This window comes from Myotis daubentonii, chromosome 14, assembly GCF_963259705.1.
Source record: "Myotis daubentonii chromosome 14, mMyoDau2.1, whole genome shotgun sequence".
NCBI classification, from domain to species: Eukaryota; Metazoa; Chordata; class Mammalia; order Chiroptera; family Vespertilionidae; genus Myotis; species Myotis daubentonii.
The window spans coordinates 10,756,678-10,783,570 of NC_081853.1; the positions used below are offsets into that span (position 1 = coordinate 10,756,678).

General features: G+C 45.9%; 1 protein-coding gene across 10 annotated transcripts in view; it reads left to right on the top strand.

Annotated features, from left to right (window-relative positions):
- Positions 1-26,893, top strand: part of CADPS (calcium dependent secretion activator) — a 447,566-nt gene that overhangs the window by 417,551 nt on the left and 3,122 nt on the right. For all 10 annotated transcript variants that reach the window (XM_059663078.1, XM_059663082.1, XM_059663077.1 and 7 more), the window contains one exon: positions 25,586-25,690. In XM_059663078.1, the coding sequence (XP_059519061.1) occupies positions 25,586-25,690 (105 nt within the window). The remainder of the gene's footprint in view (positions 1-25,585; positions 25,691-26,893) is intronic.

The following is a 26,893-nucleotide window of genomic DNA, read 5'->3' on the forward strand; positions in this document are numbered from 1 at the left end:
CTTTGGTGAAATCTTGGACCAGTGACTTTGACATGTATCCCCCCTCCCCCCAGGTCATGCGGAAGGTTCCTTTGTTAATTCTGCTAGGATTTTCCTGAGGTTATCAATCTGAAATTACGCCTTGCAAATCGGTCTGAAGCTGAGCTTTCAATTCTCTTCAGATCATACTTTAATTGAACCATGGCCTCGCCCCTATCATCCTCAATTAGCAGGCTGAAGAGCACGCCCTTCCCTCTGCCAGGACTGCCTTTCGAATCTGCGTAATTATATACATTGGGACAGGAAAACAGAGCCAACACGGACCAGGAAAGGCAGCTGAGAAAAGCGAGGCCACTGATTTTCCACGGAATATTGAATTCCAAAGTGAATTCTGGGAGTTAAGCCGTGTCCGGGGTTGAGCACTAGAGAATAGTGTGGAGACTGGACAGTCAGCAGGCGTGAGCAGTGGAAGGAAAGAGAAGGCCTGGCCCGCCCCCTCTCGCCTGGCTTTTTACACTGTAAGATATCTGTCTGTGATAATATATATCACAAATATTTAGCCAAAAGGAAAGGGCGGCACTAAGAGAAGTTTCTGATCTTTGACATGACAGACAGCAAGCTCATACCAGGGTGAGAGGGTTGGAAAGGAGTTCCGTATGCCATGCCTTGTTACAGTGATTCTCACATTCAAACGTGAATCCTCTCTCGCCCCATGGCCTTCATCATAACACGTAAATAATAATAGTTCATTACTTTGCTTTTGGAGTTCTTAGATATAGGACACATTTTTATTCCACAGGGACATGGGAATGTTTTTCTCCCAGGCATGGGCTGTTTGAGTTTTCAACGACCCTATGTGCAGAAAAGATAAGGGTCACTCATCGTATTGGATTATTTGGATTGTGTCCAGTGGGTTATTGCGATGCCAAGGGAATGGTTTGTTTTGTCAGCATCATCCTTACAGGCTTACACTTCAGTGGCGTGTCTTTAAGTAGTTCTTTTCTAATCCAGCTTCTTCCCCCTACAGCCAGTCATAGAAATAGGTCTTGTTTACTTTGGGGCAAACCTTACGTAAAACCAGGCTTGCAATTTCTCTGGAGCCGTGTGCAACCAAGAGTTCTGCTACGTGTCTTTACCGGAACAGCTCTCTGCGTTCCAGGAGACGTTTGGTGGATACGGTCCATTTCTTTTCTTTTCCAGAGGAGAATGTTCCAATATTCATCCTAAGAAGCCAGACTGATTGCTCTGTGACATTAAGGTCACGGTATCCTTGCTAAAATGAACCGTAGGATGCTTTTGTGTTTTAGGAAAGGTGTTTTTCCCCTGTGGCAGGCTGACAGCATGGAGGCGGTAAGGGGCACTCTTACACCACACATGTGCACACATGCATGCACACACACACACACATAAGGTAGTCACGGCGCATTTTGTAGAACAAATATTATCACATTGTGTTGCAAGATACAAGATATAGTAAATCCTCAAATACTTCCCATGAATTAGCCAAGTAACTTTCTCTCCCTGCTACTTTCTAAAGATGTCACTCTCTGACCATACCTAGACTCGGTCACTTGCTCTAATATTTTTTAATGAATGAATCTAAAACATCATCTAGGTTCTTGTTATTCGAAGTGTGGTCCAGGGATGCTCAGCATCCGTCTCACCAGGGAGTGTGTATGAGGTGCCAGATCCGAGCCCTAACCCCAGTCCAGATGATTCCAAATCTGCATTTTAACAAGATCCTCTGTTGAGTCGAGTGAACATTAAACTTTGAGAAATACTGGATAAGATCAGTGACTGGATAAGATCACGACTCACAAGAAACAAAGTTTACATTGTAACCCAGTATGTGTGTGTACACACACCCACACACACATGAAACAAAAGTTTCTGAACTGACGTTTACACTATGCTACACTCTGATGTTCTAGTCCATCTTCGGAAAGATTGGTGGCAACCAATCCAAAGGTTCCACACGCAGTGATCGGTCACCACCTTGCCCCAGTTCTCACCCTTGGCCTCACTGACCGTTGATCCAGGTGGTTCTTTGCTGTGGGTTCCCGCTTGTGGATGGGAGCATGTGGAGCAGCGTCCCTGGCTCATACCCTCTCGATGCCAGGACCATCTCCCTCTCAGTTTGGAGGTAACAACCAAAAATGCCTCCAGACATGGTCGACCCGGGAGCTGGCTCGGGAGCCGTGCCAGTCTCCGAAGTAGACTGTGTTGAGGAGCTTGGTGCAATGGCTGGAAAAGCTTGTGAGACATCCCGACTCCTCCACCCCTCACCCCCCTCCTCCCGTTTCTCCTCTGAACAGTCCCACTCGGAGCCCAGGGAAGGACCAGGCAGCACAGTAGATCAGCAGTATGGATGCCCACTTGCCTCACTCAATTGCTTTGCTTTGTATAATTCTACCTGGACCTTGGTGGTGGTTGTTTTGTTTTTTAATTTTTGCTTCGACTAGGTGGCTACCAGTTACTTTTTTTTTTTTTTTTTAATGAAAATGTGACACTAATTGACCGGCAAGACCTTTTTTTTTTTTTTTTTTTTTTTAATATATTTCATTGATTTTCCACAGAGAGGAAGGGAGAGGGATAGAGAGTCAGAAACATCGATGAGAGAGAAACATGGATCAGCTGCCTCCTGCACACCTCCCACCGGGGATGTGATGACAACCAAGGCACATGCCCTTGACCGGAATCGAACCTGGGACCCTTCAGTCCGCAAGCCGACGCTCTATCCACTGAGCCAAACTGGCCAGGGCCAGTTACTTTTGTGTGTCCAGAAACCTGCAAAGAAAGCTCAACTTGAATACTTATTCATTCCAAATTCCCAATTCAGAGGAGAAAGGTTAATGGGTTGATTAAAAATCCGGAATGGAATCCAGTGATTTGCCTGCCGTGTGGATATCCTCACGTCGGAAGGCATGCGATGACAGTGTCACTTGCCATATTGGGCGCCTTGACTGCCTGTGGCAGATTTTTCACTCCGACCATCCCTGGACTGGTGCCAGTTATGCCAGCAAACCCCCAGGTCTTGCCCAGGATGGGGGTGTTATTAATGACCAGATCTGCATGCCAACTGGGACACAAAAGACCCTCTCGTTTTTTGTGTAAAAAAAATTTTAGAAAGAACAAATAATATGCAAAATAAGCAAAGTTCATTTCATGAGCTTTCTTATGAAGTTCTCTAACTCAGTGTTTAAGGAGGAGAAATAGCATTCCCTTTTGTTCAGAAAAGTCATTATTCAGCATAGGAAACAATCCTGTTAAAGGGAAAGCGCCGCGCTAAGGTGCCTCGCTGGCTTTGGGAGCACCAGGCCAGTGTTCCTCACCCAGAGGTGATTTGGCCCCACAGGGACATTCAGCAACAGGAGGACACATTTCTGGTTTCACAGATGGGAAGGTGCTGTTCGAGGTGAGTGAGGAGGCCGGGAGGCTGTAAGCATCCTGCATGCACAGGGAGGACCCCCGGCCAGGAATGGCCCGGCTCCCCAGGTCAATAGCGTGGAGTTAAAAATCCTGTCTTGAATGGTCTGGGCCCTTTGAGAGGGTCATTTTCCCACCCAGGGACACCAGTGACTGTCTCTGAAAAATACACTACTTGGCAGATTGCTCAGAAATTAATATCAAGCCATGGCCAGTTTGGCTCAGTGGATAGAGCATCGGCCTGCGGACTGAAAGGTCCCAGGTTCGATTCCAGTCAAGGGCATGTACCTTGGTTGCGGGCACATCCCCAGTGGGAAGTGTGCAGGAGGTGGCTGATCGATGTTTCTCTCTCATCGATATTTCTAACTCTCTATCTCTCTCCCTTCCTCTCTGTAAAAAATCAATACAATATATTTTTTTAAAAAAAGAAAATAATTCTTTAAAAAAGAAATTAATATCAAAAATCCTTTTGACAAGCTTCATTCTAACTACCTTTTTAGGGCCTAAAAAATGAAAACCAAGGAGTTAACACCTTGAACTTAACACTCGCCCATGTGTGTTCCCACGGAGCTGCAGTGCTTCAACGAAATTCCAGTCGTGTTCGTTAAAGGATCACAGCAGCCCTAGCCAGTTTGGCTCAGTGGATAGAGCGTCGGCCTGTGGACTGAAGGGTCCCAGATTGGAGTCTGGCCAAGGGCATATGCCCAGGTTGTGGGCTCGATCCCCAGTGGGGGGATGTGCAGGAGGCAGCCAAACAATGATTCTCTTTCATCATTGATGTTTCTCTCTCTCTCTCTCTCTCTCTCTCTCTCTCTCTCTCTCTCTCTCTCTCCCTCCCTCCCTCCCTCTCCCTTCCTCTTTGAAATCAATAAAAATATATTTTTTAAAAAAAACATTTTTAAAAAATAGGGATCACAGCAGCTCTTCTACTGGAAAGTGACCCTGGAAGCGTTTAAGGAACTGGCTCCCTTACAGTGAACAGACAGAGCATAGGGGCTGGACGCTACGGATGACAGCGTGGTACCATTCTGGTGCCATGGTGGATGCTCAGCAGCCTACACTGCACGGACAGCCCCCTCAACAGAGTTATCTGGCCCAAAATGTCAACAGTGATGAGGTTCATGAATACTGATTTACGGCATAAAAGAAACTGAAAATATCTTTATTTCTATTACTTCTATTAATATTGTTCTTTATGTCCTACAAGACAACTCCATAACCTTATTTGTTTTTTTTAAATATATTGATTTTTTTACAGAGAGGAAGGGAGAGGGATAGAGAGTTAGAAACAGCGATGAGAGAGAAACATCGATCAGCTGCCTCCTGCACACCCCCTACTGGGGATGTGCCTGCAACCAAGGTACATGCCCTTGACTGGAACCGAACCTGAGACCCTTCAGTTCGCAGGCCGACGCTCTACCCACTGAGCCAAACCGGTTAGGGCATAACCTTATTTATTTGTTTGCTTGTTTATTTAGCAACAGTAGGAAAAGATAGGGGAAGGTATTATTATTTCTACTTTTAAGATAAGAATCTAAGGTCTAGTAGAGCTCGCCCAGCACTCCAAGGCCCCAGGGACCCCATCCTGAAGCTGTGGTTCTTCCATCGCCCCCCTGAGAGCAGTGATATTGTTTATATTATTCACCGTTGCACCCCCAGTGTCTGGCATATGTCAGCTCTCAATAATTACTTGTTAATCTGGAATTGATGAATTCTTAGCCCCTTATCAAGGATAATTTCTATTTCCAATTCTAACTCAAGAATACTAAGTAGAGCCTTTAAATATCTCACTGTTAATTATTGCAATTGTCACCTGATATTTTTTTGGGGGGGGAACCTTGAAACAATTTCTAAAATGTCTTAGTTCTGCTTTCTGCCTTACGGGGCATTTGAAACAGAATCTGATTCTCTGGGTGGAGATCTTTCAAGACTCTGGTTGTGCCCTACTAGCCCCTAGCGTCACTCTCTAAACCAGCGGTTCTCAACCTGTGGGTCGCCACCCCTTTGGCGGTCGAACAACCCTTTCACAGGGGTCGCCTAAGACCATCCTGCATATCAGATATTTACATTACAATTCATAACAGTAGCAACATTACAGTTATGAAGTAGCAACGAAAATAATTTTATGGTTGGGTCACAACATGAGGAACTGTATTTAAAGGGCCAGAAGGTTGAGAACCACTGCTCTAGACATTGGCTTAGAAACAAAGGGAATTATCCAGGATCACACAGCTAGTAACTTCCCGCTCTCCGAACACAGGCCTCTTTCTGCCACAACTCGTGTCTGAGAGGGTGGGGCTGAAATGTTCATTAGCAGGAAAACGTTCGGAAAGCTGCTCTTTTGATTCGATCCCAAAGAGGACTTTGGGGAAGAGGGAAAGGGCAGCTTTCTCCTAACAGGCAGATGCAAATAGGGAAAGACTGCAGTTAATTGAGATAAATGGCTGTTTAATGATGACAACACTGATAACTTAGAGTATCTCTTGTGTATATTTTCTGACTGTACACTGGAGACAATAGCGTCGTCTTGTTAAAGATGCTCTTTCTCTGACATGCCCTTAGCAGCCCCGGGAGGTGGGTAGCTAATGGTTCTCACTTTTGGCTGTAGAGGCTTGTAAGAGTTCATATTTGTTAGGCCCTAGCTATGTACCTGGTACTGTGCCAGGCATTCAAATGTAATCATTTGTGTCGTTTTTATAACTTCCTGTGAGGCAGGTTTTCACAGATAAACCAGTTGCACTGGGAGGTCAATAACCACTACCTTCAGAAGCCTGGAAAGTGATCAATTCTGAATTAAAGTCTTTTTTTTTTTCTGCTGCAAACTGGAAATCTAATCACAATGTGCTAGGAAAAAACCTACACTGTTCAAATATGTGCCCCAGACTTCCCTCCCTACCCCCCCCCCCCCACTCCCACACACACACAGTGCTCTGCATCCCAGGGCATCCAGTGGACTCACTGCGATGGAAGTCGCTATTGCCCACATGGCAGGACACAAGACAGAAACTGTGGTTCCATGACCCCCAGTAGAGAGGGGCTTGTCCACTAACAATCCGGGGAGTTGTATAGCTCACTGGGCAGACCCCTTATGAAGAATTCAGCCCCGCTGGGGCAGGCCTCCTCCTGGATCTGAGGACACTGTCCCTGGGCTCAAGTCCCAGGAATGCCAGCAGAATCTGGACCTAAAGGTGGGAGGCCCCTAGAAGCACGACTGCGCCCCCTTCAGGGCAAAACCCCATCCTCAGCAGAGAGGGACCGCGACGCCATGGCGAAGCCTGCATCCCGTATGTGCTGCAAAAACCAAAAAACCACGTCCACCTAGGCCCCACTGCGGGTGGCCTTAGCTTTCAGTCTGTATCTCCCTCGGTGTTCTGTCTAGGATCTTTTATCCCATAAGAATAAAGTTTTGTGGTTTATAGGGGTGGGAGGCGGGGAGGAGAGGAGGGCGATGAGGTGGGGATGGTAACACAATGCCATTACGTCCCAGACGGCAGATAAATGGTTTAGGGTAGCAGCTGAAGTTCCCTAAGCAAAGCTTGACACTCTGGTATTATTAAACAACATCACTCAAGACTTTCCTTCCAGGCCTGTTGACTCGAACTTGCCCACATAGCTGGTTTCAACGGCACGATGAGGTTTCATAGATCAGCAATACTTTACAGGAGGGCGAAGTAACCTAAAGTTACAGAATAGCCTGGTTATATAGTCTGTGCATCATACAAATGTAGTTGCAAGTAAGTCATTACATGGTCATTATCCAATAATGCCTAAGGTGTCAGCAAGGTGAACATTTGCCATCGGGTATCACCAAAGTCCTTCCTGGATTTGTTACCAGCCAAAGCTTACAATAAACAATGTGATAAGGTAATGAAAGGAGGAGGAGGGAGGAAGGGAGAGAGGGAGGGAGGGAGGGAGGGAGGAAGGAAGGAAGGAAGGAAGGAAGGAAGGAAGGAAGGAAGGAAGGGAGGGAGGGAGGGAGGGAGGGAGGGAGGGAGGGAGGGAGGGAGGGAGGGAGGAAGGAAGGAAGGAAGGAAGGAAGGAAGGAAGGAAGGAAGGAAGGAAGGAAGGAAGGAAGGAAGGAAGGAAGGAAGGGAAGAAGGGAGGGAGGGAGGGAAAGAGTTGTTTTTCCCTCTTGAAGCTTTAAAGAGCTTACCAGATAGATCGTCAGCTGTTAGCCAGCTCTTGAATGTGGCAAATCCCTTGGCCTGTGGAAAGTCCTCTCTGCATTGTTTCTAAAGAGTTTGTTTATTCAAAATATGTCTGCTTTCGGCATCCACTTTCCCCAGTGAGTGGGCGCGGGGGCAGTAGCTGCGTCAGCACCGTCCACCCTTTAGCGAGGCTGGCTCCTGCCTGTGGCTGCGTGCACATCACCAAGTCCTGGTGACCCCGCACAGGGGACGGGGATGGGGACCTGACGAGATTCTGTAAAGGCGCCCCGCTTGGCTTGCACAGAACTCGAGAAACGGAGGCCTGTGTGCATTTGTTGGTGCACATTAGAAATGAATGCGGGCAGCCCGCTTCAAGAACTCACTGAGGGCAGGATGCACAAAGAAATGCTTTTATGTGTTTAGCAGACTTTGTGAGCTTGGCCGGGCAAGGGGGTCTATCAAAAGAAATACGTAAATAACACAACCTGCTTTACAAAGGAAAAGAGAATAAAATTAATCCAAGACATCCGCGGGGTAACACTATGTTCTGCCCTCGGCTTTTCTTTTTACTACTTGAGTCAGACAGCCTAACAATCCAACACAAACTATGGCACGCTAAAAAAACCCACCCAGACCCGGGCCATCCCTCAGCCCCTGGGAGAGAACTCCAAATGAATCCTCAGCCCCACGCACAATATTATTATTAAATCTAACGTGATCGTAGCCAAATTGTTGGCTTGGGCACAATCCCCCCTCCCCCTCCTTTTTTTGGGGGAAAAAAGGGGGGTGTATTGGGAGGGGCGGGGAACCCAAGCCAATCAAAGTTAAAATAAAGTCTCTTTCTAGCAAGACTCCTGTCTATAACATGTTGTTCCTTATAGAAGTGGGATATGGTGGCATTTGCTTGATTAACTTGCTCGACAAAAGTGACAGCTGCTGCGGGTGCATGCGGATAAGCTGCACGGCGCAGTTCCGCCTTTGTACATCTGTCAGCAAAAAGGGAAGAATAAAGAGTGAAAAGAGACAAATTGGTCCCAAAAGACTCTCCATTCAACTTAGGAGGTTTGCCCCATTCAGGCGCTCGCTGTGCGCCTCAAGTACTGAGAGCTTATTCAATTTCATTCACTCTTTCGAATGAACCCACAAGTGTTTAATTTCTTATTCTGTCGCCTCAAAAAAAAAGGGGGGGTGGCGGAGATGGGGGCGGGAGGCTCGCGGACAGACGCGGAGCATTCATGGCGGGGGAGGGTGATCCCGGCCGGCCGGCCCGGCCGCACATTAACTCATGGCTGCTGTGGGGTGTAGCTCTGCGTGCTCGGGCCCTAGACCTGGCTGAGAGGCGGGGGGTGGACGGGGTGCGGTCTGAGCCGGCTTCTCCTCCCTGCCCGGGGGTCCAAAACCAGCTGTAGATGCGGAGGGCACCCAGCAAGGTCAAGCACGTCCTGTGCAAAGACAGGCTTGGGGGTTCGTGCCTTCTCCAGGGATGGGTAACAGGTTCCCCAGGAGGGGGTTGGGGTGAGCGATCTGGCAAATGTGGGTTGTTGATTTTTTTTTTCTCCCAGAAAGAGAAGAAAAAATAGAGTCACACGCAGTGAGAAGTAGTAAGAGGGGAAGAAGGTTTCCAGAGATTAAAAATAAAGCAAGAGGAAAGGGCGCCATGGGAGGCAGGTCCCAGCTGCATGAGGGGAACACATGTTCACGGCTCCCAGGCAGCACTGCGTCTCTTTCCTGAGCCCTGAGCCCGGGGCAGCGACACCTGCTTCTGGCCTCCCTCACTGGGGCGGTGGCTCTGCACCCCCAAGGTCTCCTCCGGGGGTCTGAGAAGCCTTGGCCAGCCCTGTGCGATCGTGCTCTGTGGTCACTTCCCATCTTTCTCCTGCCTTCACCACTCCTCCTCCTCTGTTGAAACCCAACATTCCCTCCAGCTCCAGGCCACCATCCGATAGCATGCCTGCGCCCAGGCCTTCTCTGTTGACTGCCTTTTGGAAACCGCTCGGTGCCATCTCTGGTTCCTAAAAAGATGGTACCCCTTCCTCAGAAATCAGCCCTCCGAGAGCCCAGGCTGAGCAGGTTGACATAGAGCTCATGGTAAGGGGCTTAGAGGACTTTTACGTTTTAAACTGGCCTGGTTATAGTTGCTAGTTTTTGTTGCCTTGGAATTCGCGAGCTCTGGACGGTGCCTCCAGGATGGTACAGTCATGTCCTTTCATCATCTGCTGGGAGACCAGCTGGGTGGTTTGACCTAAAGCATTGATCTACTTACCTGAGCGTTTTCCATGTGGTAACATGGGAAACATGTGAATGCACACATCACATGTGTTTTTATATTGAGGGTCACGATTCAACTGCCCCAGCCAGGAGAACAGCTCCCTGAAAGTCAAGGTGAATTTTCCTGCATAAGAACTTCAACTTCGACTCACAAAACTCTCATGAGTCATAACTATAGGAAGTTTAATATGTGCAAATTATGAAATTAGCCCTAATGTGATTAACCAACCACATTTGTTTTAAGAAGACAACGCTGGCACTCCACTTGGTCTTTCTGTTCTGTTCATGAGTTACAATCCTTATTTTAGAGTCTGATTTCTATAATCGTTTCTATATGGTATGCAAATTTCTTGTTCAGTTGCTTACGTCAATCTGCTTGTGAATTAATGCAGTTAACTCCGAAGGCAGTTCCTGTACCTAAGAAGCAATCAGGGGGTGGGCAGATGCTGTTCGTGAATAATCTGAGTCCAGCTCACAGAATGAATCCCTCTCGTTACCTCGGCAGTCCCTGAATGCACATCAGAGAATAGTTTTCAGATCAATTATTCCCACTCCTCTCGTGGATAATAGGTGGGAGGATGTGCCACCAAAACTAGAATTTTGTTTTCAACATAATTGAGCGTCAAGTGATTGAGATGGCCTGAAAGTGTGAATTTGGATTGTAACTATACATTTTCTCAAAACAGTAGGTTCCTTTGAGAGGACAGAGGCTAAAGGCACGGGGGTCCATTTTCTCAATGCACAGGGAGGCCTAGGACTAAATCCCCAACATATCCAGAGAAAAATAGGCCCCAGAAAAAGGTATTGTTAACCAGAGTCAGTTTGTTAATTCGCAAACTGCACACCTGCCCTGGGCGGCCCAGGTGGCAGATAAGGCCTGGTCAGAAGCTGATTGGGGCTTAATCACATTGCACTCATTATTCATGTCTCTTGAAGAGAGAAAGAGCCTGAACTGAGGAAATCCAGGTACATAAGAGAGCTGTTTCTTTTCTCTTAAGTATCACAGTTCCCTTAGTCCGCTCACTGAAAGTGACATTTGCTACAAAACTTGTCTATTGAACAGCAGTCACAGGCTCCACTCCGTCCTGATTTGCTGTGATGGGTCCTGCTGACCAGCCAGGGGGCATTGGAACAGCCAGCGGTGGGCCATGTTCCATTGTTCATTCGGGGCTTGACAACTGGTTACATGTTTATTCAGTTACTTAGACGCCCAGCAGTCTCAGAAGTCAGACTGTGTACGGCCAGCACAGATCTAATTTTGATACCGAAATTGGATTCTTTCAGGACAGGAGCGCTTGGGAGACTAATGAAGAGAGAGAGAAGGGAAAGGCATATTTTGCTATTTGGGCACCTTCGCTTCAAAGGTGGAAGAGTTTTGCAGGAAGTCATACCTCACTCATTTAACTTGGTATTAAGTAGGGCACGGAGTTATAGGAAGAAGTTGTTATTGAAGGAGCCCCCGTTGCGTCAGGATCTCTGGAGAGTCGGAAGCAGGAAACATATAATGCAAATTAAAAACCAATTATTAGATATGGCTTCCTATGTTTCCCTTTCTCTCTTTTTCAGAGAGAGCAAATTCATATAAATAGTATATGCTATAGAAATGTAAATGGGATTTAAAAAGTAACTACATCTTGAGGTTGTCAGGTAAATTAGAGTTCGATATAAACTGCTTAGAATAGTGCTTGACACATAAATGCTCACTACATATTTACTCATTATTTTTATTGCTAATTTTTATTTTATCTCAGCGATTCTCAACCTGTGGGTCGTGACCCCTTTGGGGGTCGAACGACCCTTTCACAGGGGTCGCCTAAAACCATCGGAAAACACATATATAATTACATATTGTTTTTGTGATTAATCACTATGCTTTAATTATGTTCAATTTGTAACAATGAAAATACATCCCGCATATCAGACATTTACATTATGATTCATAACAGTAGCAAAATTATAGTTATGAAGTAGCAACGAAAATAATTTTATGGTTGGGGGGTCACCACAACATGAGGAACTGTATTAAAGGGTCGTGGCATTAGGAAGGTTGAGAACCACTGTTTTATCTCATTATTATTGATAAGTATTATTATGAATGTCACTATAGAACTTTGTTTCCAAAGTGAATTCAATGGAACATAAGTACCCTAAGAGATATTAATAGGTGGCTCAGGAAAAGTGTTGTTGTTTTTTAGTCAAATACATTTGGAAAATACAAACCAAAGTCAGATGGAGATGTTCTTTTTTTTACTGCAGGGCTTCTCAGAGCATTTAATATGTTACTGTAACCTTAGGAGTCTGATTGCCAGTCGTATTCAGACACAGTGTACAGAATGCCTGTATGTATTCACATACACATTTATGGGCCAGTGAAAATGCAAAGCTGGGGAAATCTACTCTACTGTTAATGTTATTTCCTCTTAAAAACTTGCAACCAAATCCCTCTGGGTGGTTTTGTCCTGTCTGCCTTTAGCCCAACTGATGTTATAAAATAGTACACGTTCCCCATCACAAATGTTCGAGCCTGTGATGTTCTCCAGTTTTCCTCCTCCCAAACGTTGGGGCCAGGAGCTGGAGACTCAGGCTGGCGCGGGGCTTTCCCGCAGCTGGGAGGCCGCTGCCTTTGACGCACAGGCTCTTCGCTTGTTAGTGGCATTGTTCGGTGTCTTCATAATGTTGTTGAAGGCGTTCCCCACCCCACCCCCCTCGAATCCACAAACTTCAGAACCACCTTGGATTCAAACGGCGAAAGGCCCTCACTCAAAATTTCAAAACATGTCCTTACCCTGGACAAAGGGGGGGGGGGGTAGCCTCTCTCTGGAGCTTTCCAGTCCAAGTTTATGTCACTATTTAAAGAAGTAAAAAGACACAAACTCTCTGGATTGGTTCAGCTGGGCTGGAAGCCCTGCACTAAGAGGTCACTGGTGTGAGTTACTATGGTAATTGAGTAGTAGCAGCAATAGTTTTGCTCTCATGAGCATTAAAGCACCTAATAATAGGCAAACAACAGTGGTTAAAGCAAGCAGGTAGGATTACTACGTTCCTTTGTCAGAAGTATATAATGTCTTGTAGTCAGTTTTAAAGACTTCTCAACCCCCAAATCCACCCCACCGTCACCTGCTGAGTAATTTTGTGTGCTTAATCTCCTGCCCTCAACTCCGAGATCTCTGCTAATTTGAGGCAAATGGGTATTTCTGACATTAAATAGGGCAGCAAGGAAGCTCTGACCTAGAAAACCGGATTCTAAAGCACCGAGAAAAATGTTCCTTTCAATGATGAGGGGGGCGAGCAGCTTTCACTGAAACGGGCGGTTGCAGCCTCCCAAGGAAGGGTTTTTGCAGAACAAGAAAGAAAAGAGAAAGAAAAGAGAAAGAAAGAGAAACTTGCAGACCATCCCCACTCCCAACTTCCCCCATAAAACTTGTCACTTCGCATTGCCATCCGCTACCCCAACAATAATCACTCCGTGCCTATTGCTAATTGCAAGCACAGCTGAGGCCCAGCGGGGAGCCCTTGCACAGTCTCAGGCCTTTATACGAGGCTCAATCTGTTGTATGGCACTTGTTCACACACAAAAAAACTACCAGCAAAGGCAGAAAGAGGCAGAGTCACAGGTTTCTTGTAATCCCTCCGCCTCCCCGCTGGCAGCCCAGCCCTAGAAGCATTCCTGGTTTTGTCCTCCTCTTTACAAAATCCGAAGTGACCTTAAGCTGTGAGCATGTCAGCTTTTGAATGTCGAGCTTCTTCAGGTGCATTAAGGAGCAGGAGGGGGGCTGCATCTGGCTTCTGCGTGTGTTTGCAGCACCCCTGGGGCGAGCTGGGGCTTCCTGTAACATGTAAAATATGAGTGTGAACTCAGGGTTCATGGCAAGGAACAGGAGGTCAGGCCTCCGTTCGGATCCAAGTAGACACACTGGGAGTTTGCAGCTGTTTTCCTGTACGTGTAATGACACCACCCCCTCCCCAGCCACCAGGCACCCAAGCGCCGTTTTTTGATAAAATGTGCCACAATCAGTGTGCTACTTGCAGATTTATTCATATCAATTTTTTGCAATTTATATATTCAGAGACAAGATTGCTATTTCGGCGACTTTATGTCGGATGTGGTACGTTTGCGTCTAGAGAGAAAGGGGGAAAGAGGAATGGGGCAGGGAGGGTGGGCAAGAGCGAGAAGAAATTAAGTCTGTTCCTTGGGCCACCAGCTGGGTGTTGTCAAGGAGACAAAGCGTCCGCAGGAGGGTCTGTGTCCCCCTTTTGCTCAGCGGTCACTTTCTGCCCAGACTTGGAGGTGGCACATCTATTGCTTCTGGCCCAGAGGAAGGCCATGAATAGCTCCCGTGAGGAGGAGAGTGGGCTTGGGTGGTGGGGAGAACCCCTGGTAGACAAGGCCACCTGAGGAAAGGCCTTCTTCCCATCCTCCCTCAAGCTCAAGAACAGGGGCAAGAAAACCTTGGCCTGGGCCTCCACTGGGGCCTGGCGGGGAGCACCCAGCCCTTCCCGAGTCCCTTGCACCCTCTAAATGACCAGGGAATTGAGCCCCGTGTGACATGCCCACTTGCAGAAATGCTCTTCCCTGCCCGAAGCCTCGGACTGTATTTCCACCGAAGGAGGACACGGTGGCGCGAGCACAGAGATTAAGCCCCCCAGCCTGGGGAATGAATGGTCCTCAGTGGGACGGTGCTAATTGCTGAGCTTGGTGCAGAGATCATTTCGAGGCGTTTAAGAAATACATGATTTTTATTAGTATAACTGTTCCATGTAGGAGTTATTCCTCAGCAAAGGGCAAAAGCTTTGCCAGCCTTGCATTATTAGCCTAATTCTACTTAATTGTTTCCAAGAATAAGGGCTCCCTGAGCACACATTCCAAACCTTAGTAAGTCGGTGGTGGTGGGAGTGATTCCTGGGTGGGGAGCTGCTGCCCTGTGGGGCTGAGGGACGGGGTGTCAGGGCTGAGCGCTGCTGGAACAAATCTGTGCTTGGCAAGTCAGGGGTGGGGGCTGGTAAGGGGAGTCTCCGTGAAGACCCGAGGTGACGTGACAGTGTGAAAATGTGCCCTTTTTTGTTGTTTGGACCCGTTTCTCTATGAGGATCTCAGTCTTCATCTCGGGGCTTCATTTAATTCTGTTTCACAGATTTAGAAGTTGGCCCCGTGGCATGTTTTAAATAAAGCAAATAAATGACTGAGCAAATGTACCAGATTTGTTCTTTGTTCTTCAGTCTCAAAATTTGGCCTTGAGAAATTGTCTCAGCCCTGGTATTAAATAAGATGCCCATGTTCATCTTACAAAGAATGTGGGGCGTGTTGTGAGACACGGCTGTGTTTCCAGTTATTGCTCAATAACCAAGCTTTCTTAAGGACGGTTTCCTTTCCAGGGTGGGAAGTGACTTCTCAGTTCCCAGCTTTTTGCTCTAATTATAGCAAAATAAACATAAAATGTACCATGTTGACCATTTCAAAGTGTACACTTCCAGTCGTGTTAAGCACATTCACACTGTTGTGCAACCAGTTTCCAGAACTCTTTTCATCTTGCAACACTGAACTCTGTCCCCATTAAACAATAGCTCCCATTTTCCTCTTCCCAGCCCCAGGCTACCGCCTTCCCATTTCTCTCTATGAACTTGACTTTCCAGATACCGCGTGGAAGTGGGAATCAGACAGCATTGGCCTTTTGTTCACTGGCTTATTTCAGTTATTTGTACACTACCCTCAAGGTTCCCCCATGTTGTAGCATATGGCAGGGTTTTCTTACTTTTTAAGGCTGAATAATATTCCATGGTGTGTATATATCCCCTTTTGCTTATCCATTCATCTGTAAGGGGACACCTAGGTTGCTTCTACCTTTTGGCTGTTATCAATAATGCTTCTATGAAAATGGGTGTGCAGATATCTCTTGGAGATCCTGCTTTCAATTTTTTTTATTTTGCATCTGTTCTCTAAAGCTTGATCTCCATCTTTTTATAGAGCACTTACTTTGGTGTGGGAATGATGGCAGAGTGGGATCTCTGTTTGAGTTGACTCAGCTTCTGCTTGAGGGGGATATTAGTGCTTTCCTGTCTTTGGGTAAACATCTGAGTTGATTTGACTTGGCTTTTTCATTGAGAGGTGGCATACCATGTTCAGCAATACCTACTGGAAAGTATTAGAGAAGAAAGCCTTTCAGAGACCATCGCATCTCCTTGCAGGTAACCACCTGCCATATTGAAACATGGCGTTGGGCAGGATGCAAGAAAATGTATGACTAGTTGGGTTTCATACAATCTGATTGATGCAGAGGCAAAAAAAAGTAAAAGAAAATGAAACTCATTTCTAGTCTGGTTTTGGATAGCTTACTAAGATTGCCAACAAGTAGCTCTAGCCAGGTAGCTCAGTTGGTTTGAGCATTGTCCCAATTCCAAGGTTTCAGGCTTGATCCCCAGTCAGATCAAATAATGAATCATAAATAAGTGGAACAGCAAATTGAAATTCCGCTCTCTTTATCTCTCTCTCTCTCTCTCTCTCTCTCTCTGAAATTAATAGATAACAATTTTAAAATATATTGCCAACAAGTTAATCAAACCACTTCTAAAGACAAAGAACGTGTCTTCCAGAGAGAGTCTCCCGTGAGCTTAGCTTTGAATTATAAACTCTCCTGCTTGATTTGCTTTCAGAAAGGTCCTTCAGGTTCGACTTGCCTTATATGTCTCTACAGGCAACTGATAGTGACAGCACTGGACTTGGGTTGGAAGACCACAGCACCGTAGGTCAGGAGTCCAAGTATGGAGTCATCATTTTGATCATTCATAAGAAATCTCAATACTCAAGACACTTGTTGGTTGGTATTTCTCCACATTTCAGGATTAGAGACTTGAGATTTGGTGTTGAATAGGTAACTACTTATTTCAGCGATTTTACACCAGTGTGCTGCAAGATTATTTAGTTAGGGACACCATCTTCTCTTTTCTTTTAAAAATTGCATCAGCCAACACCATAGCCTCCCAGTGTGAATGAATCAAAATTATATCTTTTTCTGTCAGATTGGCAAATAATAGATTTTTGGTGTGCCACAGACTTAGTAATTGGTTCGTGTGTGCCATGGGATGAAAAAGGTTAAAAATCACTGACTTATTTTAGTGAAAGATTAGTAACGTAATATGTAGGCACTTTTTAAGGAGGCTAAAATAATATTGCTCCCAAAAGCTAAATACTATATACATTCCTAGAGAAGAAGCAAAAATTTTGAGCAGTAAAGAATTTAAATTACGTTTTAAAAGTTACTTTTTGTTTGCACGATCTCTTCTTAGAAGAAGAAGCTAAAGGCACAAGCCTAACTATATACCCTCAGCACCAGGTTATAGAAACCATAGCCAATGGGACCGTGGTTTTCAACAAGGTAACCTGCCTTCCCCATCAGGCTGGATGCATCAGACTTTCAGGGAATGCAGTCCAGAGTTTAGCACCTTGAAGAGCCACAGCACTGGGACAGTTGTACAAAGACTTTAAATAGGTGGGGTTTCAGGCACTCAAAGAATTACAGATGTTGGAAAAAACACCCTCAACTGCGAAGAACCTCTGGGACAGCCTTTCAGGTCCTTCCGACAATCTGTAGCCTCTGGTTTCCGGGTCTTTGTGCTCTTAGCAGAGCGTCCTGACGCTGTGACTGGGAAATACCCATTTCTGGGAGCAGTTGTTCTGGTAAATCAGATCCTGGATTATGACAACACTCCAATAAGGCAGAAGCACTCAGATGACATGCCCTTTGAGATAAGCCCCAAGGGAGCTCTCACGAGTCCTGAAACCTGCATGCAGTCCTTCAGGGCTTTGCCCACTTGGTAAGGAAGACTGGAGCCTGCAAGGGTTTCTCCAGCACCGCCTCTGGGAGTCTGAGTTGGAACACGAATGCAGCCACAGCCTGGCCATCCTCCCACCCGAGAGACATGGCTGTGGAATTGAGGCTCAGGTTGATGAAGCTGTGGGCACTTCGGTAGAAGCGTAAAGAAGCCCTGGATGATGCTTTCACATGCTCTCAAATTGCCCAAATTGTAAGGAAGAAATATGCATTGAAAGCTTCAAACATAAAAGATTTCATTACAGTATTTCAATATATCCGGTTAAATAGGCTGTGGGGTTTTTTCCTAACTAATTATAACCTACTTTGGTCACAAAAAGCAGAGAGAAGAACTTTGTCACATGGGTGTAGCACAAAGTATTATCTTCCTCTTTGACTCCTTGCCAACAAAGAAAATGCCCTTTCTCCATTAAACACTCTGGGCAAGATACCGAGTGGGAGAAAGGGTACTTTCCGAAGAAAAGATAAAACCCCTCCAGCATTCACAGTGCTTCTTCAGTCCGGAAATTCAGGTTGGTTACCAAGAGGTTACAAATGACCCGTCTGCTCAGACCTTTTGAGAACAGAACCTGCTCAGAAAGCTTTGCACAGCCCTGAGGAGCTTGTACTCAGGGAGATGTGTTTTCTTACTCATGGCTCCGCTCATCACAGCGGACAATTGGTGCATGCCTGGCACTGTTGTAAACACTCCGCAAATAGTAACCCTTTGTGGTCCAATTTTATTTTTGGAATTCAGTCTGGTCCAAATTAATTGACGGGATTGAATGTTGAACCGGTTTGCAGTGTCGACCTCAGCCTCGACGTTGGACCTGCTCCTAACGCCTGGTCTGTCGCGTCAGCCTCAACATTGGACCAAAAAGGGTTAACTCATTGAACCCCACAACCCTACGGAGTTTTTACTACCATCCCCACTTAACAGAGGAGAAAACGGAGGCACAGAGAGGTTAACAGGTTTGTGAAGAATCAAACGCAGGAGAAGCCCGGTTCAAGGCCATTCTCTTAGCCACTAGGATGCACTGCCTCTCAGCTCTTGAGTCCAGGCTCCATCTCTTGCTAGCTGCTGGACCACTTTACTCTGTGAAGTGAGACTATCGATGACAATAAAGACTCAACTCTTTAGAGTTTGGCCAGGAGCTATCCAGGCATTTAGTGCTTTGCCTGCCTGCAGTATAATGGCTGGAACATGCCAGTTTCAAAGGAAATACATATTTACAAGTGAACTAACAATAGAACTCACATCCTTGTGAATTTCCGCCCATTCATGCTTAAGATATATTGGACTGACTCACAAGTTTTTGATCAAAAAAGGTGTGTGTTTGTGCATGATACAATTATTGCTCCTTAGGCCAAATACCATCCAGTTTCTAAAAGAGCTCATGTTTACGATATTGGGCAAAATATTGCCCTCAGTTATAGGCCTGGGAAAACATGTCTTGTTGGAAGTGTGTGCATATGTGGGTGTGTTTTCCTGAAAGTGATATACTACTGCATGCATGTCACACTCAACAAAATTTTTCTTTAAAGAAGAAAGCAGCACAGAAAGAGCTGAGTTTCGCACCACACTATTTTCATGAGACTGTCCATATTGTCCCTCTCATAGGACACCCTGATGACATCTTCTTTAATTTCACAGGAAACTGAATTTCCCCACGGCTCTACTATATTGCACGCTCCCTGTTCACTGACAATTTTAAAGCTTATGATGTATAAGTTTTCAGAATCAAAATTTTGATCAGTGTTAGAACTTTTATCTGTAAAACTTTGTTAGGAAAATTAAATCCTTGAAAACTCAAACTGCCCAAAGTGAGAATTTCTCACTTTTTTCCAGTAGCAATTGCTGAGTTACCAACCTAAAAGGAAGTAAGTCAGGCAGGGCTACAGGGGAGAAGAAAAAATATGTCGATTCTTATTACCAAATGGCACCCCTAACCCCCACCCAACTTCTAATCATGTCCCTTAACTGTCAATAGTGATTGACTCTCATCTCTCAGGTCTCTACGGCTATTGAGTGGTTTCCCATGGGAACCCCCCTGACTCCCCACACTGGGCTTAGCAACTTTCTAAGCCCATAAAAAGTAGTATCTGTTCAACACCAAGCCACGCTCTGGCTCTGAGATGGGTTCAACAGCATTATCCCACCCACACACTTCTCCTTTGAGAAGCTCCAAGCGGAATGACTTTGCCCAGGGAACTAGAGCTGTTTCTATATAAACAAGCCATTAGTTTTTTAAAATATTGAGCTTAATAACAGGCTACTTAGTTATTTAATTTATCTATGCCCCCCTTTTTTACAGAGCTGTTAATAGTGTCAACCTCTTATGTAATTACTAGAGGCCCGATGCATGAAATTCATGCAAGGGGCTTGGCCCTCGCAGCCTCAACCGGCCCTCACAGCCCCCTCGCAGCCCCTCGCAGTCCCAGCTTCATCTGGACAGTCATTCTGCTGTTTGGTCTAATTAGCATATTAGCTCTTTATTAAATAGGATGTAATGCTTGTAGAATGCATAGTGTCTACATGTTGTAAGGGCTCAGTATTCAACAAGTTGGTAGCTATTTTTATTAAGTGTGTGTGTGTGTGTGTGTGTGTGTGTGTGTGTGTGTGTGTGTGTATAACCTTGTGTGAAACAGTACTTTGTTTAAAACAGTAGACTCTGATGTCTTATAGAATGGGCTGGTCTGACAGGTTGTGTAAGTTAAGGGGTAAGTTACCCGCATGATTAGTGAGTATGGAAGCACAATGAATAGTTCCACCTCCTTTCAGCCTCGGTTCCTTGTTTCCATTGCCACTCGTGTGATACATGGCTTGCTCTGAAAACAAGTGAGTCGTTAACAGTAAGGTCTCTTTAGGACATCAAATTAACATCGGATGGGGATCTAAGGGGAGGTGACCATGGTCACTGTAGTGATGCTCCATCTTGCTGATTAGGGACCTTCCAAGTCCAAGTGAAGGTCTATTTTCTGCGACTCTATATTGTCCAGTGAGGTGTGAAGTATCTGACTTATCTCTCAACCCTGCAGCTTCTCTTAGAGATAAAGTTTCCAGGGGAACAGTGAACCCAAGGGTGGGGAGCAGGGAGGCATATGAGTCACTTCTCAGTTGCAAAATTTTGGAACTTCTCAGTTTCAAGAAATACAGGAATCAAAAAAAATAATATTGTAATACAGCATTTAAAAAATCAGAATTAATGCCAAAAATCCATGAGGAACAAACTATCAAAATATTAATTAAAGACAGTATCCAATCCTGTGCTTGCAAGACCCTGCCTCCCTTGCTTCTCCCTAGCCCTGGTTAGAGTGCAGCCTGACACTGCAGAGGAGAAATGTTATGTGTACAGGTGCTCTGCACGGCATGTGTGTTTGCAGGACAGAGTGTGTGACCTGGTATATCTGCATGTTAGTGACCTAAGCTTCTACTAGACATAAATCCAGAAAACGCCTTTGTGTTTCGTATTGAAAGTACTTATATCTATTATATTTCTGAGAGCAATAGTAGCAAAGGTGGCTGCATTTTGTTGAGTGCTGACTATGTGACAGCCGCTCTGTGAGGCACTGTACATAAAGTAATGGTCTCTTTAATGCTCGCAGTAACCCTATGAAGTAGGTACCGGTATTCACACTGAGAGGAAAGTGAGTCAGAGAGTCAAGTCGCTTGCTTGAGCTTACCCAGCCAACGGGGGGCAACCCAAGACGAAGCTGTAACTTACCCACTCGGGGTTTGAATCTAGATCAGCATACCTAGAAATGTGCTTTACGCCTCCAGAATGGTTTAGTCGGTTCGGGGGATGGCCTATCAGAATTGCATTGCTAAGAGCTCCATGTGTCCTTTCAGACTTATGCTTGCCATTCCAGAGACACTCATTAGGAATCATTTGCCCCTGCACCGCACAGCTTTCCCCAGTGCCTGCTCTGCTTCCCCCCTTGTTTCCTGGTATTTCTTGGGAGGAAAGAGAGTGAGGGGAGAGGGGGGAAGACGATGACGATGGTGATGGTGGTGGTGGCAATGTTGGCAGCATTTACTGAGGCCTTTATCACATGCCAAGTACTGTGATGCGGGTTTTACGCACGTGACTTCATTTAGTCATCAAAAAGGAGGAAAGGCTGGTTAATCCCCATTTATTGGTCAGAAAACTGAGTCTCTGAGAATGTAAGTAACTTGTCCAAGATCACAAACTCAGGCAAGAGACAGGTGAGGTCTGCGCTCTTACTGGCCACATTGTAGGATGGAAGGAAGAAGAGGTAAATGGCACTGTATTAGGTCAGCCTCCAGCTCGTCTGCGAGCCCTCGGAAGTGGTTGCTGCTCCTGGAGCAGTCCCCAACTTTCCCAGGGCCCGGTTGTCCTGCAGGCCACAGCTATGACAGGCGTCCTTTCTGGTTCCAACTACCAAACCCTTCCAGGATATCCCCAGAGGGCATACTGTACAGCTGTCGAGGGTGCTGGGATTTTATTTCTCCAGTACTTTTTTAGGATAAAATAACCTTACTTAGGAAGTTTCCAATGAATATACCCAAGTTAAGAGCAGGCAGCAAAGGAGCCGCGATTATACTTAAATACTCAGTGCATGTCATCAGCTCACAATTTTTATTCCTAAGGATTTAGAGAACATTTTGCCAAAACTGTAGTGCCCAGGTGTTAGAATATCTCTGGAAAAGGCTTATCTGAACCACAGAGAAAACAAAATGGGAAGAACTAAAAATGTTGTATTAATTTCCTCTTCAGAAGAATCATAACAAATCTGCTGTATTAGCATCAATCTCAACTAAAGCGAACCTGGCGAGTAAGCCCTGCAAATTGCATGAGGAAGCAGAGGAGCCACCCAGAGGCCAGGAGCCGGCTGATCACTGTTTAACAACGGGCTTTCTGGGAGGGAGAATGCCCTGGCCTGCGCCGTTAGCCTATTTCCATGGTGTAACTATTCCCACCATGGTGTAACTATTCCCACCATGGTGTAACTATTCCCACCATGGTGTAACTATTCCCACCATGGTGTAACTATTCCCACCATGGCCTATTTCCTGCCTACCAAGGTGCTACCCTGGATGTGAAGCTGGGAAGAGATGCACGGGACTAGCTCTCCTGAAGAGCACACCATTGTTCTAGCCTCTCAGGGAGGAGTGATCCGATAAGCCACTATTTCAGTCCGTGCTTAATCCTGGAGGATTGGACTCGCTCACTGTGTGACCTTGGGCCAGTTGCTTCACCTCTCTGGGCCTTTGTTTTCTCCTCTGCAAAGGGTAATGTGAAAGGTCCCTTTCCCCTCTGCCATTTTAAAGTTCTAGAAGGCAGTGACTCCGGCTTTCTCCAACATCCAAATGCCTCTAAGCGCCTTTGCAGAAAACCAAGTTAGCGCCGTGCTGCGCCAAACGTGCCGCCAACTTCATCTCCTGAGCAGAAGGTTTGGAAGGAGCGACTTCTCCCTTTTGCCTCTTTAAATGTGTAGCCAATGGGGCATCATCCACTTTTTACACTTCTCTTGCTGGATGTGAGATCCAGGAGGAATGGATGTTCCAGGGCTTGCTTGCTCTCCTGGGGTGGGAATCTGTGCGTGTGATCCACGGAGCCGCTGCGCTCTGCGGGGCCGCCCCGCCATCCTTTCCGCAGTGGGGAGCGTCCTGATGGTGCTCTACCTTTGTGTGTGTTTATTTTTTACTCCCTCAAAGCCATTTACAAGAAGGGGAGCCACTCTTGTAAAACAGGGGTGGGGGTCGTTATTTTTTCCTGGAAGGTGGCACGTCTCTCAGCAAAGAGAAAAGGCATGTCGCCCAAGGCTTGCTGGCAGTGAGCGGAGCCAGCGCCGCTTTGCCTGTTGTCACAGCCAAAGCAAAATGCCACCTCTGCCGGGAAGCCAGGGCGCCACATTCCTCTTTGTGTCCCTGAGATGAGCCATCGTAAGGCCCTGGGCTGGCAGGGCTGGCCAGGAGGTCATCCGGGCCCCTTGAAGGTCCTCTTTCATCCCCAGGAGCTGGGGGTGGAGGGTATAGACTATAGAGGGATTGCTCATAACTCTCCAAATAGGTTATCCGAGTCCCCAGGTTGCATGTCAGAAACAGCCAGAAAATGAGGTTTGGGGTGAACACAAGAGCATCCCCAGCTGCCCAGAGTAAGGTCACGCCAGTGACCCAGTGACACCCCTGGCCCCGGGCCTCTTCCCAACAAACCCAAATCCAGTGACAGCACAGGCTCCAGATCCCAAGGCAGGAGGTGCCAAAAACACCCCAATAACCACTACCCCCCTGAAAAAAAGTTTCCGTAACATGTTCTCACTCCTAGAGGGGAAAACCTGTCCATGCCTGAAGCAGCCTGACCCGGCAAGCACCCCTCCACGGAGGGGAGCGCAGATCTCAAGACAGAAACCCCCACCCCCGCCGCCTGCTCCCTGGGGAGGGACAGAAGGTGCCTCCCCCGACAGCGTCGCCTCCTGATCTTTAAAAGAGCAGGAGTTGGCAGCGAGGCTTCGGCGCTGCCTTGACTGGGGCGTGTGGTCTCTGATGGCGGCTGGGCTCCAAGGAGAGCGCGTTGGCTCTGCCGAGGAAGGAGCCCAGACATAAAAGATCTGCGAGAGGCCGCTGAGCGCCATGGCTGAGACGCTGCCGCTTCTTGCAAGGTGAAACTTGGCAGCTCTCCCTCGCAAGTAAAAACCCAAATTAATTTTCTTTAAGAAAATTAAGTCAGAAACAAGGCTTGGGAAAAACTGTGAGTGTTAGGCATAAACTGATTTTGGATGATCTTTAGGTGAGAAAGGGTGGAGTTACCATCAGAAACATGTTTTTATTTATGCTTTTCAAATCCCCACTGGTGTGCAGTGTATGTGCATGTGTGTGTGTGTGTGTGTGCATATGTGTGTATGTGTGTTGGTTAGCATGAGCGTGTGCATCGTCTCAATTCTCTAACCACTCTTCTTTTCTTTTTTTTTTTTTACATCTTTTCTGCGCCCAGTTCATATAGATGCCCAATAAATAACTCCATAGGTCCATCCACACCTTTTCATTTTATTTGTAAATTGTTTGGTATAAGCGGCAATGCGTAATGAAACCTGGTGAAGTTTAAAAGATTAGATTTTTTTTCATACTGACACTTCATAACACTGTTCATATGTCTCCGAGTGAGATTTATGAATATATGAGCAGTGCTGCAGAATTAAACCGCACCAGAGACTTCCTGCTCCACAGGGGTGGCAGTCTAAAGTGACACAGCTTCAAGCATTTTTCACAGACAAGAAGCAAAATTTAACCCCCTTCAGGGGAAGTATGATTTCAACAGCTTGAAATGAGCTCATTTCTAGATGGTTTTTTTTCTCTCATCTTCCATAATTTTTTGGTGTTAAGATTAAAACAGATTGCACAGCCCATGTAAGGGCACGGAAGAGGCCCAGGGTATAATTTGGCCATTAAAGAGAAACCCTCTTTCATTGTCTTGATCCAAACACCTCAGCGAGGAAAATGAAAGTTAACTTGGTCCTAGATTTTTATAAGGCTCTTAACCATGATTCTTGGAGTTGTCCTTAGCAGACGAAGGCTGGATATTTCCAAAGGTAAGTAGTAAGTGGCATCAGTTAGCTCAGTGGAGAAGCCCTATCTCCTGGGCACCAAGACAATAGCATTAGGAAATAAACAGAGACTTGAGTCTCCAGGGAGAAAAACTGACCAACAAAACGGAGAATCAGAAGAGAAAGTGTGATCTATATGAATTGATCATACAGTATATGAGGTGTCTATCGTGGAGGGATTCTGTTTTACATTCAGAGTCCAGACCCATCTCTTTTAGTCTGGTCTGGTCTGGTCTCTTGAGATTGTGTGTCAATGATTGTTCATGATCTCTATGCTCTCAAATCCTCTTTAACCATTTTGTTTCCCCTTGGGACGGAGTGGGGGTGCCTGCCCCTCTCTGCTCTATAAACGCCCATGACGTGTCGCTGGAGAACTTTTGTCTCTCTTTTCAGCAATGGTACAACAGCTCCATGAGTGTGATCTGCACCTGGTTGACGGACCGGATGGACTTACAGCTTCACATTTATCAGTTGAAAACACTAATTAGGATGGTAAAGGTAAAAGAAAAGCATTCTTCTTCTTTGCAAATAGCTTACTGAAATGCGTTTCATTGGCAAACTGCAGAACTTCCTTAACACAAGGCATGTGGGTTTACATTCAAACAAGATGATTTCCACAACAGTATCTCATGCAAGAAAAAACCTCTCAAGTTATTGTGGGATGCATGGTTCATTTCTTGCTCGGACGGCACAGGAAAATTTAAGAGCAAAGAATTTGACATGTTCTCAAGGCGGCCACAGTACTTTATGTATTTGCCATGTAAACATACCACAGGGGACCTTTGCCCCCTTTGCATTATACTTTCAGAAGCTGACTTTTGGTTCCACCATGCTAATCACGTCAGTTACCGATTTTATTTATGGTTGAATTAAATACGCTTTCGCCACCATTGATTTAATAGGAACATTTACCTCCAGCTATTTCTAAAATATGTCCTGAGATCATTATCAGGATGCAAATCAATATTGTTCTGTCGTTAATTGAAGTAGTTTCTCTGACAATGCCTGTGTGCGACCCAATGGAAAGGCTCACAAAGGTGAGATCACATACCCTGAAAGTAGCTTTTCTCCTGTTCTTGCGTGTGTGCCTTGGACTAATGATAATTATTTCAGCGTGAAATCTCAGTGGTTTACATGAAATAATAAGATCACAGAGGGGGGTAAATACGTTTTTGATCATTTCAGTTTCCATTCGATGCTTCTCTGTAGCAGGTTTAAAAACAGTTGTATGCAAAAGTCTCGTTCAAAGTCTCTTTCAAAATATGTTAGCAATAAAACGTAGCTGAATTTATATTTCTTAACAGTTTGCCAAAGGTCCCTCCACCCCTGCTACCCTACCCCCGCCCTGACCCCCACCTCCTTTTCTTAGTCTCCTTTGGATTAGCACCCTTTCACTGAGGTGCTCCTCTCCCCAGTGCGGACAAAACCAGCTACTGTTCTGTTGAGTATAATTATTATCATCCGTGCGTGATCTGGCAGCGTCCACCCAGGGGAGGTTACAGCAGTGCACGGCCGCTCTTAAAGAGTATGTCCACTCGAACTGTGGCCCAACGGAATTTTCACATTTTTTATTTCAGTTCCTTAAAGCAAATTCACTTAGCCATATTGTTTGACTACCTGCATTCCATTCTCTGGGTATACATTCTCTTTGGGGGAACTTCTGTTTGACCCTACTGAATAGACATGAAAAGGAGACATTAC